Below are 18,281 nucleotides of genomic sequence, written 5' to 3' on the forward strand. Positions count from 1 at the left end.
AGAATCTACCCCCAGCACAGAAATTCTACCTCCCACACCAAGGCAGTCAAACATAACAAGTTTAAGAAACAACTTTGGCAGAGTTTTTTTTTTTAGTCTTTTTTGGTACCAAGTCGGGGCACCTGGGTGGCTCAGTCAGTTAGGCGTCTGACTCCAGCTCAGGTCAGGTCATGATCTCAAGGTCTGTGGCTTCGGGACCCACGACAGGCTCTGTGCTGACAGCTCAGAGCCAGGAGCCGCCTGTGTCTCCCTCTCTCTCATCCCCTCCCCTGCTCACACTCTTTCTCTCTCAAAAATAAATAAACATTAAAAAAAAAAAAATTAATGGTACAAAGTCAAGTAAGCCAAAACAAGGTCAGGGTCTTAGTTTGGGGTCTCACTCAAAAGACTGCCAAGTGTTTCGAAGCAGGTAGAGAAGTTGATTTCGGACACCAAGAAATGTGTCTTCTCCAAACTCCCCTAAAAAAAGTTTGTATGCCTTTTCCCCCCTCTTTTCCATAATGTCGGCATTAAAAAGGTTAATTTCTTAATCTTGAAAAAATAAAGCTTTAAGAACCAAATTTAGTTTCCCACTTCAATTACCAAATTCCTTTCCTATCCAGCCAAAATAGAACAGCGCTTCCACTGAGAACAAAAGGAATGTCTACGCTGTAATTAATGTAATTGTCACTGGTGGTGCTCTATGAATAAGTGCAGAATTAAGGACAAAAACAAAACAAGACATCCATCTGGCCTAGTCTGTATATTTGCAAATAAATAGTTCTTCTGCACTTCCCCTCAAATATCAGTGATCAGCCCACAGAGCGTTTTAAGAATTAGCTAGTCGAACAAATAAATTTATTTTGCAACTCTCCTGGCACAGTAAATCCTAACGTGACAAGAAAAACACTCAGAGAGGCCTTCCCGTTAAACTGCCTCCTCACGAGATTAAAGGAGAAAACAGATACCAAATAATATTCTTTTAGTGATATGGGCTTGCTCAATCCAGAACTTCAAGGCTGGTGAATCTGGAGCAGGAACACACGGTTTCTAACTTGAGAATTAACATTCACAAATCATATTGGCAAATCATAAGTAGCTTAAGTGCCAGTGATTTCACTCTAGAAGCACGTGTCAGCTTCAATGCCACTTTCACCGAAGGAGTAAGCAACGTTCCCTGCCTGTTCCTTTAGACTTGGGCTCCATAACAAGAACCCTTATTTTGTGAATCGGGACACTTTATGTAATAAGAGGCATAATTCAGTGAATCTGTACACAGTCTTCCCAACTCCGTTACGTAGGAGTTATTGGTCCCCTTTTACAAAACAGGCCATGCTCAGACAGCTAACCTAACCCGCCTACCTTGTAGCACCAGTTACCGGCAGAGTTTGAATACACACTCATTAAACCTCCTGCCATTTCCTTTACATGAAAAGATCTTATTTTCTAGGGCTATTAAAATTTGGCTGCATATAGTCTGTTACATATTACAATTAAAGTGAGATGAACAGGATTTTCAAATAAACCTAATCAGGTGCTTTGGTCTTTCGAGAGTATTTTCTATCTCTAGCAACAAATCCTTATCTTACACATCACCCCAATTAAGAGATACTTAAACTAATGGCCAAATCCATTGATTTAGAGACATGGGGGCGGAGATGGGTGGATGAAAGATCTTTTGGGTCGTGCAATTAATCTGCAAGTAGATTAATGTCATGGCTTCTAATACAGCAAAGTAATGTAACAAGTCACAGCTGGAGCAGGAGGAGGCAGCTATATGGAGGAAAGCCATCATCCAGGAAGAACACAATGGTGACCTCCTATCCCAGGACGTGCGTTAGAACAGTGCGATGTGGGCAGCGCAAAAAAGAGGAACAGGATCGGGGCGCCTGGGTGGCTCAGTCAGTTAAGCGTCCGACTTCGGCTCAGGTTATGATCTCACGGATCGTGGGTTCGAGCCCTGTGTCGGGCTCTGTGCTTAGAGCTGGGAGCCTGGAGCCTGCTTCCGATTCTGTGTCTCCCTCCCTCTCTCTGCCCTTCCACTCATGCTCTGTCTCTCTCTGTCAAAAAATAAATAAACATTAAAAAAAAAAAAAAAAAAAAGAGGAACAAAATAATGATGAAGCAGGTCAATGTTGAACTTTAGAAGAGTGGTTTTGAAAGGAAAAAGGCTTTTTTAAAAAATAAAAACAGGAGTTTTACAATGTCTCTGAGTTTCTAGGTAAGGCACTACCTCGTGTTTTTGTAATTTGTTTTTGTTTGCATAACAGGACGCTTTAATAAATACAGAATAGGAAAAGAAATGGTAAGAATGTCAAGAGCCACTCCACTTCTTAACCCCCAGTCAACTGTTGAAATAAACAGACTCCAAAACACTTGATTTTCTTCCCCTCCAAACTGCTGCTTCCAGCCCCACCCGAATCTACTCTATCAGCGAGTCCTGTCTGTTCTCCTTCAAAAGTGCACCTTCACCACACACCCCCCTGCTACCCTGACCCGACCCTGCACTGCTTCTCACCTCAACCAAGCCACTAACCTGACCGGTCTCCCTTCTTTGGCCCCGCCCCCGGACATTCGAGTCTCCACGGAGCAGCCAGGAAGCAGATCAGGCCACACCTGCTGCTCAAAATCATGGCATTCAACCTCCGTTTGAATTCAATTCCAGCTCCTTATCCTGGCCCCGAGGCCCTGCGGGTTCCCAGCTTCAGCCTCCTCTTCACCCGGAACACCCTGCGGTTCCTTCTAACCCGTTCTCTGCGCCCCAGCTGCACTGGCTCTCCCAGCGCCTTCCTCCACCCTGCCGGCCAGCTCTATCTCCCTCCCCCACCCTGCTGAGATGTCAGCACACGGCACTTCCCAAGATCTGAGCCTACGTTGTTTTTTTAAATTGTTTTTAAATGTTTATTTTTGAGAGAGACACAGAGCGTAAGTGGGAAAGGGGCAGAGAGAGAGGGAGACGCAGAATCTGAAGGAGGCTCCGGGTTCCAAGTTGTCAGCACAGAGCCCGACTCCAGCCCAGGGCTGGAACCCAGGGACGGTGAGATCATGACCTGAGCTGAAGTCAGAAGCTTAATCGACTGAGCTGCCCAGGTGCCCCCTACGTTGTTCATTTTTATGTGAACTTACTTATTATGTGTCACTCCCTCTAGAGAGTAAGCTTCACAAGAGCAGGGACCTGACCTGTGTTCACTGGTGTGTCCTCAGTTTCTAGAATATGGTAGGCGCTTAACAAATATGCCAAAGAGAAAATGAATACACTGATGAGCAGTTTACATATAGACAGCACCTAGCTCATACTTAATTTGGATAACAGATTTTTCCCTTAAAATAATCAAAATTAAATATGTCTCTTAAAGGTTATTTTTCTAAGTAAACTAGGTTTAAAAACAAAACCTTGCCCTGTGTAGGTGACTGTTATTGACAACACTGTGTGTTGGCTTTGCAGAAAATACAAGAATGTATTTAACAGGATCCCCACCCATCAGGAGTTTGCAATGAGTCTGTAGAAGACTGCTGTGTGCCCTATGATAATGGAGAAAGAGGACAGTCCTAGACAGGACTTCAGGAGGGATGATGCTCAAGCCCCTCCCTTGTTTGAGGTGCAGAGCAGTCTGGAAGGAATAAATAGTAAAGAGCTCAGGGATCAAGGAATAATGGCAGCAGCCAGCATTCACTGAGGACCGACCGTGAGCCAGGCGCTGTCCTGGGCACTCCACCCACAAAAAGGGCACGGACTTAGATCTTGAGGTAAGCAAGGCATAAATATGTAGAAAGGATGGGGCGCCTGGGGGGCTCAGTCCGTGAAGTGTCCGACTTCAGCTCAGGTCATGATCTCACAGTCCGTGGGTTCAAGCCCCACATGGGGCTCTGTGCTGATGGCTCGGAGCCTGGAGCCTGCTTCGGATTCTGTGTCTCTCTCTCTGTCCCTCCCCTGCTCATGTTCTGTCTCTCTCTCTCTCAAAAATAAATAAACATAAAAAAAAGTAAAAAATAAATATGTAGAAAGGAGGTTCCTCATTCCAAGGCACCCTAACACAGAAGGTAAAGATCAGAGGTGACCAGGCCTGAGTGCATCTGGGATGCAGAGGCCAACTGAGCACAGTGCAGGGTGAGCGCAAAGGGGCAGCAGGGGGCATGCCGGGAAGCTGGAGTGGGCCAGCTACCAAGTGTCCTGAATACCGAGCCACATAGACAGCCTTTCTACGGAGCCAACGGAGTCGTGGGAAGAGACTGACAGGGCAAAAAAAAACACTTCACAACAGAGGTTTCAACTGACTGTGTTAGACCCAGACCCTCAGCTGTGCTTGATGGCATCCACAGTGTTTTACGAAGGTGGGTACCTCCAGATGAGGCCTGGGGACCTTCCCCTTCTCTCGACAGATGAAGTCATTAATTTACTTCTAGTACCTGATTGGCCCCTTGGGGTATCGTTTGAGACCCCAAATTTAGACAGTGCAAATATAAGACCATTTGGAGGGAGAGACAAGGTGACACGAGGGACGGGGAAACTTACTAAGGAGCTATTGCAAAAGTCCAAGAAGGGGCAGTAACGATGTAAACTGAAAGGATGATTACGTGGAAAAGAGAAGAAGCCAAGTGCAAGAGACCCGACAAGCAAGTGCAGTAACGCACTAATGAGGAGGCTTCGAGGGCAGGATAAAAAGGAAAGGGAAAGATGAGGCCATCTGGCACAAAGAAAAGGTAGGTCATCCCTGGATAACCCTCAGGAGCCTCTGGAGACTCTGGCATCAATCCTGGACGAACCATTTTCCATGAACCCTCTTCTGTGGTTGCAAGACTGCATTTCCTCCATTGGGAGGAAGCTGGATTTGCCCTGCTCCCCCCAGAAGGGCCGTTCTGGGCAGAACAGCCATGATTGACATTCCTAAAACGCTCCTTTGTCCAGGATCCATGAACAGCTAGCCACACAATTTCATAAAAGGCTGCAGCTTGGTCCTGGCCTCCCATCTGACTCAGTAAGGAGTTAACACGATGGCTCATCTTCGCCTAACTTCCCCGATGCCAGCGATCTAGCCAAGACACAGACAGGAAGGCTGCACAAAAGTCACTTTGTTTAGACAGCTTCTCCGAAGATAAGCCCAACAGCAATTTTGAGTTGCCATCATTCTCCCCATCAGAAAGGTCTAGGTTGTGTCCTCCCCTATTTTGTTTCCTGGGACACGGGCAGACCTGAAGATATCGAAGCAAATGTTGCCAATACAGACAGAGCAGGGAACATGTTTTGCCCTCTTTCAGATTAAAAACTTTTTAGAGTCCCTAGCAAGTGGCAATGTGGCTTCCTCCCCGGCTACCACATTCTGAATTATTTCTAAAAACAAGTATCAGTTGTATCTGAAGCATTTAATATAGTTTTGTGGACATACGACATCCCCACAAATAGACTACACAGGTACATATTAATGAAGAAAAATGAATGGTTTACTCCATTCGGCGTATCATGCTGCTAAAATGTGCTCCCAAAGGGAATCTCTTGAAGGACATACTATGATTATTTTCAAGGTGAAAAGACAGATTAATTTTCATAAAATGTACCCAATATTTGCTGTGACTGTCACCTATTCAGGAAACAAACACCATCCTCACCCCCACTCCCTCATGGAACAATCTACTACAGGCTGAGTAGACTTTTATTAGCAATATGGGGTTGGATCATGATGCTACCTTGAATTTGAATAACATATTTCTTATGCTGCGAAGAGCTGAAGAGTTTCAAGAGAAGATAATACAGTGCTCCCAGGTTCCAGACCCAAGCAAGTCAATGATTTCTTGGCAATGACTTACAAGCTCCTTGGGTAAAGGGAGTTTGGGTCCTGACATTAAAATAATCATGTTGGAATATTATGAGTATTGCAATAAAATTTCACCTTTCCCCCCCAAACTGGGATAGCCAAATTCAGCAAACAGATAACTCTTGCAGTCGGACAACTGTTGAAATGCAGGCTTTATACGCAGTGCCCCCATCTGAATTTTTAGCCACTGTATCTGCAATGTCATGGCATAAAAGGAGTCACATAAAATTACTGAGGAGGGAACAAGAGAGTGAATCTCTCTCTGCCTCACGGACCCTGTACATGTGGTAAACTTTTTATGTTAAAAATTTATGAAACGAGCATAAATGTTTTTGAAGCCTCTTATGTTTTCTTTTTTTTTTTTTATATGTTTATTTATTTTTGAGAGAGAGAGACAGAGTACGAGTTGGGACAGAGAGAGACAGAGCGTGAGCAGGGGAGGGGCAGAGAGACATGGAATCTGAAGCAGGCTCCAGGCTCCGAGCTGTCAGCACAGAGCCCAATGTGGGGCTCGAACCCACAAACGGCAAGATCATGGCCTGGTCGGATGCTCAACTGATGGAGCCACCCAGGCACCCCTTGAAGCTTTTTAAAAACAGTGCAGGTTGTACTTTTGGTGAGAGTGTGTCATGCTCTTTTTTACAAAAGAAAGAATATTAGTGCTTTGGATACTAAGCTATCATTTTACTGAGCAAAGTTATTCTGGATTTAAAAATGCTTCTCGAACCCAGAAAAGTTTCATTTATACAGTCTCTACATTTTTGAACCAAATTAGTGTAGATATTTTTAGGTCTCTAGTAGGAGATTTTGTGTAAATTATTTCGTTTGATGTGATGAACCTAATTGCTTAAAAGACACGGCAAACACTCCCGCTGGGCTGGCAGCAGTTGTCAAAGCCAAGTTCAGCGGCAGCCAGAGCAGAGCAATGCAGAAGTGGCAAGAGAATGAAAGCAGGGAGACCAGCAAAGAGGGAAAACCTGGCGACGATAAAAGGTACCACCACATTCCACCGTAACCAGAGAGATCGAAAGAGTGACGAGCGGTGAGGAAATCTGTGAGGGGCAGAGTCACTCATGGGAGAAGAGAGGTTTGGAAGAGAGAACAGAGGACTTGCAAGGACAGCACAGCACGTGGAAGAAAGCAGACCAGCCACAGTGGCTCCGAAGGGCATGAAAAATACTGTTCTTAAGTATTAGTTATTAAGAAATCATGTTCTGGGGCGCCTGGGTGGCTCGGTCGCTCAAGTGTCTGAGTCTTGATTTTGGCTCAAGTCATGATCTCACGGTTAGGGAGTTCGAGTCCCACATGGGGCTCTGTGCGGACAGTAGGGAACCTGCTTGGGATTCTCTGTCCCTCTCTGTCCCTCCCCCATTTGCTCTCTCTCTCAAAATAAATAAATAAACGAAAGTTAAAAAAAAAATCATGTTCTCACAAAAGTATGGAAGCATGAAAAATATTTAAAAAACAATTTGGGTAAAATTACCCAAGTAAGCCGTCAAAAGATGAAACCAGAAGTTCATCTGATTCTTTACTGTATCCTCAGCTGTGACTCACAGTAGATATCCTTAATAGAATTCTCCTGAGAGCACGAAATGGTGTTTGGATTAAAAAGAAGTTTGTACTGGGGAGCTTGGGTGGCTCAGCTGGTTAAACTTCTGACTCTTGATTTCAGTTCAGGTCATATCTCACAGTTCATGAGATCAAGCCCCTCATCAGGCACAGAGCCTGCTTGGAATTCTCTCCCTCCCTCCCTCCCTCCCTCCCTCCCTCTCTCTCTCTCTCTCTCTCTGCCCTTCCCCACTTGTGTGCATGCCCTCTCGTTCTCTGTCTCCATCCCCCCTCTCAAAATACATAAACTTAGAAAAAATTAAAAAGAAGTTTTGAAATTTTAAAAAACTCTTTTCCTGACACAGTAAGGCAGAATGTATTAAAGTCTGTTCCTCAGAATGGAGAAGGAAGTATTCAGAATCATCACAGGACTGCAAATTAGTTCTGTTAATTGTACATAGCTTTTGAGCTTCTTGAAACAGCACTACATAACAACAGAATTTTAGGAAAGGGAACCATTGCGTATTAAAAATAACTTCACAGGGAAGACAACTTTAAAATGTAAATAGTTTCCACCATCCACCAGGTGTTACCTACGTAGGAAAACAAACATTATGAATTTGAGGAAGGAACACCCCACTCGGTTGTAAAACAACGTGAATTCAACCGTAACCCCCACTGTAATTGTTCTATAAGCGGGGGAGACACAACAGGGGCGCTCAGACCCTTCTTCACTATTTATACCTGAAGATGTACTAGATCATCGTCTTTTCCCCACAGGGTCATCTTGACTACTGGCATGAAAAGCAGCAGTCAGAGAAGGGTGACCTTTTGGCATTCTGGTTAGATTTGAATATGGGTGGGACTTCTGTTTTGATAGTTCCCTGTATCAGAAGCCTGGTGAAATAAACAAGGGAAGGAATACTGGGTCCAGTCCTGTACTACTAGCTCTATTTAATTCTATTTAAACGAAGACTTTTTTTTTTTTTAAAGATTTTTTTTTTTTTAATTTGTAACTAATCTCTACACCCAGCGTGGGCTTGAACCCATGACTCTGAAATCAAGAGCTGCACACTCCACCGGCTGAGCCAGCCGGGTGCCCCTCTAGTTAATTTTTTTTAACTTTAAGAAATATATAACTGCAATTGTAATATACGCAAGTGTAATATGTAACTGCAATTTTAACAATTCAGTGGCATTAATTACACTCACAATGTGTGCAGCCACTACCAGTAGCTACTTCTAAAATTTTCTAAAATTTTCATCGACACAAACAGAACTCTGCACTCACTAAGCACTATTAAATAATTTCAAGAGAAAATTAACAAGAAAGAACCACAGGTTATAGAGGACTGACTGTAAATGTAATAAAAAGATAAATAAAAGAAATGAATGAATACTGGACCAAGTGCTTTACTAGTCTGTCTAATTTTGTGAAGAAAAAATTAAGAATACTTGATGGGAAATGGACTAGAACTGGCAATAAAGGAAGCCCAGTAATGTAACAGCTAATTATCTTGGAAAGCTTTCGCCGGCTTCCATTTTCGTGAGTACTTTGTCGCCTACTCTGGCTCTGTTGCTTTTCCATCTTCTGCTTATAAGTTCTCCTTCCTCCCCCCAGTGATGATGCAGAATTAGAAAACAATGGATATAAATGGGACTCATGGGACTCAAAAGGTTACTTGGAAAAAATATATAAGAATAAAAAGAAAAGCAGTTAGTATCCTAATTTTCAGAGGAGGAAACAGAGCTTAGAGAGGTGAACAGTAACTCTGTAGGCTGGTAGCTAGTGGGGTCCATCTCTGACCCACAGCTGACTACAAGACTCCGCTCTTTCCTCGTAGGGGCCACCCTCCTGAGGGGCTTCGGTTTGGGTATGGCTTTACTGATCTCTTGAGCTTTAAAAAATGGTATTATCAAACAAAGGAGAATGGTCACCTTGATCCTCTCCACCATTTTTTTGTTTTGTTTTGACCAGCTTCATGACTGTTTGGAGAAACTTTGAAACTCTGGATTATTTATAACATTTGGCTTTAGCCAAGTAGCAAGTATTAAGTTTGTTCAGACCTACAGCTTCTAAACGAATACAATCAGAAAGAGAAGATTCACAACATACAACTTAATGGCTTAAAAATCTATCCAGTATCTCCTTGTCTTCTTGTATTTTAAAATGTTTCCTTTAGGGGCGCCTGGGTGGCTCAGTCGGTTAAGCATCCGACTTCGGCTCAGGTCATGATCTCGTGGCTTGTGGGTTCAAGCCCCGTATCGGGCTCTGTGCTGACAGCGTGGGGCCTGGAGCCTGCTTCGGATTTTATGTCTCCCTCTCTCTCTCTGTGCCCCTCCCTGGCTGGTACTCTGTCTCTGTCTCTCTCTCAAAAATAAGTAAATATTAAAAAAAATTTTTAAATGTTTCCTTTGTTCTGCTGTATTGTTTTAAAGAATTAAAAAAACATATTAATAATAAGAAGAAATAGTATGTATTTTATCTTCTAGGTGTCTGAGGAAAAAAGATGAGATTTCCTTACAAGATTGTAACGAATCTTGTTTTGATCATAATTGCCAGAATTGTCAAATAAAAGCCACAGCAGTGTAAATAACGGTGTTCCTAATGCTTACTATACCCGGAGGCATGCAATACACTAAGTTCCTGAAGTATAAACATCGCGATCAAAAGTCATTTTATTTGATCCATACAGAAAAATTAAAACTACTAATTATTAAAAGTTTACGTTGAGTCCATTCTCCTCTCATGTCTGAAACCAGGGAAAATTTCCCCAAACCAGGCACTGTTTAGCATAGGTGTGCGTCTGAAATTCCATTTGACTTTTCACTGTGCTTCTGTTAGATGCCAAACTTACCTCTGCAATCTCTATCCTCTTTGCGAGATCATCAAGGGAAAGACAGCTCTCGTCAGAAGGCAGATTCTCCTGCAGGCTGTAGGAGGCTTCCTCAGGAGAAAGATCTGGAAGGAGGTCCGAGTCTTCCTCTCGGTCTTCACATGACAGGGCGTCTTCGGTGTCTTCCAAGCATCCTTGTAGAAGGCTGTTCAAATAGTCTTCGGTTTCTTTGCTGACTCGCTCGTCGGCAGCCCCCCCTCCCTCCGGACGCCCTGCGCCTAAGTCGGATACCCCAGTGCTCTCACCAAGTACACTCTGGGAGCGCTCCGAGCCGGCCGGCCCCCGTGGGGATTTTCCATCGCTGTCTGTGAGATCAGGTTGCTGCGGCTCATCTAATTCACTGTTTTCCAGCCGGTCCGCGGGCAACGCCTCAGAAGCATCCTTAAGTGGCAAACGGAGCTCCTTTCTCTGAGTCTGTGAATACCTTCCCTCGGAACTCAACGCAGGTGGCGTGAGGTCAGAGCCTGGGAAGACCGAGGGCTCGATCATCGACTCGCTGGGAAGCGACGCTCCGGGGTCCGCGGCGGGGCCTTCTATTTCGGCCGCATCTCGGCAGGCGACCGTCTGAGCCGGCTGCAGGCGGCTGTCACCCTGGCGGGCGTCCTCAGACCTGCTCCCGGCCGCCCCCGGGGGCTGGGCGCGCAGCTCCAGGGCGGCCTGGGCGCGGCAGAGCGGCTCCGCCGCCGTGTGGTCCTTGCCTGCAGTTACCAGAAGGCTCCAGGCATCCGCCTGCCTGTCCATCTGATTACAGCAGCCGCCGCTCTCCGGGCTTGCTCTCCTGGGCTCCCTGCCAAGACAAGTTTCACTCTCTGCAGACGAAGAAAAAACAAGTTGTTTCAAGGTTCAAAACAACACTTTACACGGGGTGGAAGAGAAAGGACGTACGAGTAATACGTGTGACACGACACAATTCTACACCTCTCCAATGGGAGCTGCGTCTGCTGGAATTAACGGGTGTCCTTAGACACAGGAAATACCCCAAGTAGTCAGTGAGTGACCCTTTACATACAGAAATTAACAGAGATTGTTCAAAAAATGTTAAGAATATGAACAAATAACTTCGTCTCCATGATTATCGAAAAAGCCCTTTTTCAAAGGCTAAAAGGTATTTTTCTGAACTTTACTGGCTCTATTTCCTCTCATATTCACCTTATGTTTGTACATTAGATTTATGCTGTTATTTCTATTGGTTTTTCGGTGTTGAACACTACCCACCACGGAAGAGGTTCAGTTCTCCGGTTCTTTCTGTTCCTTTCCCCCAAAGATATATGATCTGCCCCCTCTGGCTCTAGCCTCCCACTACAGTGCAACACAATTCTGGGGCAAATCAATACTCACATGTTCACACTGCTATGGCTTTGTAAATATTATTCACAACCTACCCACACTGTGCACTGTGATACATTTTCCTTTCTCATTTCCGCCTTATTTTGCTTGGTGATAACCGCCTCATTCCTTCAGTTAAAAAAAAAAGGGGGGGGGGTGTCTGGGTGGCTCAGTCGGTTAAGCGTCTGACTCTTGATTTTGGCTCAGGTCATGAGCTCACAGTTCATGAGTTCGAGCCCCGTGTGGGGCTCCGCGCTGACAGCTTGGAGTCTCTCGCTCCCTCTCTCTGCCCCTCCCCTGCTAATGGGCACATGCTCTCTCTCTCAAAATAAGAAACTTAAAAAAACCCCACAACATATCTTTTGTGAGGTACCTGGCTGGTTCAGTTGGTGGAGCATCCAACTCCTGTTCTTGGGGTTGTGAGTTTGAGCCCCACGTTAGGTATAGAGATTACTTAAAATTTTAAAAAATCTTAAAAAAAAACCCACAACATATTCTTGAGCCCCTAACCAGGGCGGCTTTCTAGGCCTGCTACACAGGCCTCCTCCTGGAATCCCCTCTGGCTGTGTTGGGAACACTGTTTCTGAATCCCAGGTCTTCCTCTTTGTTTATTCTCTGCTGAAATTTTTTTACGGTCCACGGAAGGTAAACTTAAGATTGTTCACATCTGAAAGTCTTTATTCCTTCACCCCTGACTAAAACTTTGGTTGGGTTGAGTTTTCTACATTGGAAGTCATTCCCTCTCACAGCTGTGAAGGCACTGCTGTGCCGTGTTGAGTGCTTGGTAGGGTCATAGAGTCTCTCTGCCAATGTGAATACCAGTCCCTTTCACCTACACTCTGTTCCTGGAAGATTTGGTTGTTTTTCTTTACGTCTGGTGCCCTGAAGCTTCGTGAAATTTCTCTTTCTTTGTGTTGGGTGCTTGGTGAGACTTTCAACCTGGAAACTCATGACCTTCAATTCTGGGAATTTTCTTATAAAACTTGCTTAATCATTTGTCCCCTATTGCTTCCTTTTTCTTTATTAAGTTTATTTATTTTGAGAGAGAGAGGTGGGGGATGGGGAGAGCAGAATGAGCAGGGGAGGGGCAGACACAGAGGGAGAGAGAGAATCCCAAGCAGGTTCTGTGCTGTCAGCACACGGAACCCAGAGCCCGATGCGGGGCTTGAGCTCATGAATCTTGAGATCAGGACCTGAGCCAAAATCAAGAGTTGATGCTCAACGGACTGGGCCACCCAGGCGCCCCACCCCTCCAGAAGGCCTGTATTGGGATTCGGGCCTCTCGGACTCACCGTCTCTACCTTTTCTGCCACACCACTCCTCTCTCCGCCTCTGGACTTTCAGGGATGCTGCCTCAATTCTAACCTTCCACCTCTTCTAATTAATTTTTCCTTGTGGTCATCACATCTTTTAATTTCTAAGAATGTTTTAATTCTCTGAATGTTCTTTTTTAAAAAACAGCTTATTCTTATTTTCATATATACAATACTCTAACTTGTGACACTGTTCATTCATTTTTTAAAAGGTTTTCATCTGTTCTCTCCATTCTGTTTCCTTTGAGCTGCTTTCGGTTTGTCGGCTGACTTGGCTTCTGTCTTTCCTATCCGAGGCGACAAGCAGCTCTGTGCTTAAAGGCAAGTCTTCTCCAGGAGTTGGTCCTCAGTGTGGGACAAAGAGGGTCTAGGCCGTTTGCTGGAAGGCCTTCAATGTGAGTATCTGGAGGTTTTATCTCTTGGACAGGCAGTTGGTTTCCCCCAGAGGAAGCAAGAGACCAGCCGGCCACAGTTCTAGATACTAACTGCAGAAGGCAGGCTAAGGTGCTTGCCATTCGGGGGATAAGATCTTCACTCCATCCTCATTTTCTGTAGAATACCCTTCCTTGAGTTGTGCCTCATCCAAGTCCACATCGCCTCTAGTTCAGGTGCTCTAAGAAATAAACCTCAGCTTCCTGCTTGGCAGAAAAGACATATAAACATCTAAGTGTTTCCTGTATAGTCTTCTGGCCCAACCTCCTGTTGCCAGCCCAACCCTGTATGCTTGATCCTAGAGACACCTCCATGTTTCCCATTCCCAAATCCTTCCAGGTGGAACTCAACATTCTCTCTGTAGACGCTCAGTTATCCACCTTCTCTGGTGTAATAAGCCAGTTGCCACCCATCCACTTGCTTTCCAGCTTCCAGAACTTTCTGGAGGTCACATCTCCTGCTGCTGCTTCCTCACCGATTCGGTCACTGTGGGTTTCTGGGTTAAGAATCCCTTTCTGGGGTGCCTGGGTGGCACAGTTGGTTAAGTGTCTGACGTCAGCTCAGGTCATGATCTCACGGTTCGTGGGTTGGAGCCCCACGCTGGGCTCTGTGCTGACAGCTCACAGCCTGAAGCCTGGTTCAGATTCTGTGTCTCTCCCCACCTCTGTCTCTCTCAAAAAAAAAAAAAAAAAAAAATCCCTGACATTTCAGTGGTGTTCCAAGAAAAAGTGAAGGTAAATGTATGATCCACTATGTTTAATCAAAAATATTTTCCAGGGGGCCCTAGGTGGCTCAGTCGGTTGAGTGTCCGACTTTGGCTCAGGTCATGATCTCACAGTTTATGAGTTCGAGCCCCATGTCGGGCTCTGGGCTGACAGCTCAGAACCTGGAACCTGCTTCAGATTCTGTGTCTCCCTCTCTCTCTCTGCCCCTCCCCTGCTCATGCTCTGTCTCTCTCTCTCTCTCTCTCTCTCTCTCAAAAATAAACATTAAAAAAAAAAGAATTGTAAAAATAAATAAATAAAAATATTTTCTGAATTTTTGACAAGTATGCATTCTAGTATACACTTATTATTGTTAATGTTTGTGTTAACACTTAGCACGAAATTCTGTTACCCGGTGCTCCTGAACTCAAGGATCTGGTGAGGTAAGCCTGTCACTCCTTACTGCATTCACTTCACACCTACTAATAAGAACTCTGATGAAATAAAAATGGAATTATAGCTGAGTGCATGACAGATGCTTCATACGTAATGAATTAAAGAGTATTTCTAAAAGGAGAAGTTAGACTTAACCTAAGTTCTAATACATAATCTCAGAAATGTCCACGTCTCTGAGTTACCCTTTCCCCAATGAGTTCTCTCTCTCTCTCTCTCTGAAGTTTTATTTATTTTTTTTAAGGAATCTCTACACTCAATGCGGGGTTCGAACTCAGGACTTGAGATCCAGAGTCTCGAGTTCTTCTGCATAAGCCAGCTAGGCAACCCTCCCATGAATTCCCTTTAGGGTTAAAATCCCCCCTGCAATTCATGATAATAAGAGTAAAACATGCATGAATTAGCACATCTTATACTTTCTGAATACCTCATTAATTAACTTTAAGTACAAACATTTGAGTGGTATAGGGACTGAAGAAGTTTTCACAGGCCACTAAAAAAAATAAACTAAGCACGAAATGTTGATAATGTACAGCTTCTACCGAAGCGAATTCAAAACTAAAAATGTACATACCCAGTCATCCGGGAAAAGCAAGTTAAAACCACAATGATATTCATATCCACTAAAATGAGTGACATAAAAAAGACTGACAACATTAAATGTCAGCAAGGATGTGGTGCTACTGGAATTCTCATATACCGCTGGGGGGGCTATAAAATGGTATAAACGGCAGACAGCTTGGCAGTTTCTTTTAGGACTAAACATGTACCTTCCCTATGACCAGCAATTCCACCCTCAATTCTTTAACCAAGAGAAATGAAAACATATATCCACAAAAAGACTTAAAGACTTTCTAGAAGTTTTAATCATGATACCCCCAACCTGGAAACAACCCAAATGACTGTCAACAGTCAAACGGATAAACGAATTGTGGCACAAAGAGCAGAATACCACTCAGCAATGAAAAGGAATGGACCAGTCACACATATAACAATACGGTGACTCTGAAAAACAGTATGCTGATAAATTCTATTTATATCAAATTCTAAAGCAGGGAAAACCCACCAATAGTAACAGGAAGCACTGGGTTGTCTGGGACTAGAGGTGGGAGGGACTAATTAGTAAAGAGGATTGGAAGGAAGATTCTGGAGTGATGAATATGTGCTACATCTTCATTGGGGTAGTAGTTACATGAGTGTATACAGTTGTAGAGACTCCTCAAATTGCACACTTAAAATGGGTATATTTTTATTGCATGGAAATTGTACCTCAATGAAGTTGCTAAAAGATGAGAAGGGAAAGATAAGTATAAAACTTAGGATGGGGGCGCCTGGGTGGTTCAGTCGGTTGACCATCTGACTCTTGATTTCAGCTCAGCTCATCATCTCATGCTTTGTGGGAATGAGCCCCACATCTGGCTCTGCACTGGCAGCACGAGGCCTGCTTGGGATTCTCTTTCTCCCCCTCTACCCACCCCTGCTCCTCCCACGTACACACACTCCCTTTCTCTCAAAATAAGTAAGTAAACATTAACAAAAACAACTCAGGAAGGATGATAATTTTCTCAGAGGTGGGGTAAAAGCAGGAGACAGAACAGACAAGAACACAAAGGTACTCGTAACAGAAATGACAGTAATTTAATCCTTCGTTGGGCATTAGGTTTACAGGTCCTCATTTTGTTTTCATGTATTATGTAATGAATATTATTTTTTACATATAAAATACTGCTTGATAAAAATAAAGAAAATATAAAATTAATAAAAATGCAGGGACTTTAGGGTCAGAAAACCAGGATCTAGCTTTGGGTTCTAATGAATTCTATTCCTGGATAAGTCACTTCCTTGAGTTTCTTAAAACTGACTCAGCCTAACTTATATTGGTTGGTAAGAGGAACAGATGCAAAAATACACATAAAACTATTTTGAAAATATAAAATACTATGTAAATTACTTGAAGACATAATAATGTCGATTAATTATAAAAGTATGAATAACAGAGAACATTAACAGAACACCAGTGGCAGGGGCAGTGCTAACATGGGAAGGAAGGAGGAGGAGGAGAAAGACTAGTGCACATATACGGAGTTCTTACCTTGTGCAGGTACTGTTCTAAACTCTTAACATGAAATGACTACTTAAAAATTTTTTTAATGTTTATTTATTTTTGAGAGAGAGAGAGGCAGAGCATGAGTGGGGCGAGGGGGAGCAGAGAGAGAGGGAGTCACAGAATCTGAAGCAGGCTCCAGCCTCTGAGCTGTCAGCACAGAGTCCCACATGGGGCTTGAACTCATGGACCATGAGATCATGACCTGAGCCGAAGCCAGACGCTCAACTGACTGAGCCACCCAGGCTCCCCATGAAATGACTACTTTAATCCATATAAGAATCCTATGATGTTAAGTACTATTCGTGTCCACATTGCGGAGCTGAGGAAAGGGAGGCCCAGGGAAATTAGGCAACTTGCCTAAGATCACGTAGTTTTAAGTGGTGGAGACAAGATTCAAACCAGACAAATCTGGCTCCAGAAACAATATCTTTAACCACTACACAAAAAAATGGCAAGAGCAAAGAATATGGAGAAAAAGAAAAGGGAAACAAACGTCTACATGGTACTACATGTTGGACGCTGGTAAAAATGAGGAATATGAGGTAAAACAAAAATATCTTTAATACCAATCATTTATTTTCATTTTTTAATTAAAAAAAATTTTTAGCAGGTTTCCCTCCCAGCATGGAGCCCAATGTGGGACTTAAATTCATGACTCTGAGATCAAGACCTGAGCTGAGATCAAGAGTTGGGCCTTTACTGACTGAGCCACCAAGGAGTGTCAAATACCAATCATTTCAAGGACTATTTTCATATTTCTTTTTCTTACGTTCTTACATTTCTGTGCATTTATTCAGAAAATAACCAATCTGAGGAAACCAGTCAGTTCTGGGAAAGGGGACATGATTCTTTAAAAGATACTGTTTCATCAGACTTGGCAAGATTTCTCTGCCCAGAATTTCCTGCATACCTTCCTCATAAGATGGAGGTCAGTGAGATGCCCGTGCTGTGAAAGCCTTTGGGAATGCATACAACTTACTCAGCGGAAGGCTGCTGTGTTCAGTCAGAAACCAGAAGACCCAGGTTCTAGATGTTAATCAAAGCACAAGCAAGCTACTTAAATGTGGAAGCTCAGCGTCTCCTCATCTGTACACCACGTTATCTCCCAGCAGATGCTGCTACAAGGAGTGCTGAGCTTGACCTGTGCAGCAACCAGTACTAACTGGTCAAGTCAATCAGCCAGTAACACCACTGTTCCCAGACAACGGGCCATGGAGACACATCCACGTCCAAACTGGGTGCTATCTGTGAATGTCTCCTCTTTAAGATCTTTATAAAGCTCATTGTACTGTGCTTTGCCATATAGAAATGACTGGAAAAGAGACAGCTACTGTGGTAGATAGTATGGAGATTCCTCCAAAAATTATAAATAGAATTACCATATGATCCAACAATTCCACCACTGGGTATTTACCCAAAGAAAATGAAAACACTAATTTGAAAAGATGTGCACTTCTACGTTTATCACAGCATTCTTTTTTTTTTTTTTTAATTTTTTTTTTAATGTTTATTTATTTTTGAGACAGAGAGAGACAGAGCATGAATGGGGGAGGGGCAGAGAGAGAGGGAGACACAGAATCGGAAGCAGGCTCCAGGCTCTGAGCCATCAGCCCAGAGCCTGACGCGGGGCTCGAACTCACAAACTGTGAGATCGTGACCTGAGCTGAAGTCGGACGCTCAACCGACTGAGCCACCCAGGCGCCCCCACAGCA

At 43.9% G+C, this 18,281-nt stretch overlaps 1 protein-coding gene across 3 annotated transcripts in view; it reads right to left on the reverse strand.

Moving 5' to 3' along the window:
- CNST (consortin, connexin sorting protein) overlaps window positions 1-18,281 on the reverse strand; it is a 117,034-nt gene that overhangs the window by 9,492 nt on the left and 89,261 nt on the right. For all 3 annotated transcript variants that reach the window (XM_060643331.3, XM_060643330.3, XM_078440758.2), the window contains one exon: window positions 10,196-11,043. In XM_060643331.3, the coding sequence (XP_060499314.3) occupies window positions 10,196-11,043 (848 nt within the window). The remainder of the gene's footprint in view (window positions 1-10,195; window positions 11,044-18,281) is intronic.

This window comes from Panthera onca, chromosome F1 (genome assembly GCF_046562875.1).
Source record: "Panthera onca isolate mPanOnc1 chromosome F1, mPanOnc1 haplotype 2, whole genome shotgun sequence".
Classification (NCBI taxonomy): Eukaryota; Metazoa; Chordata; class Mammalia; order Carnivora; family Felidae; genus Panthera; species Panthera onca.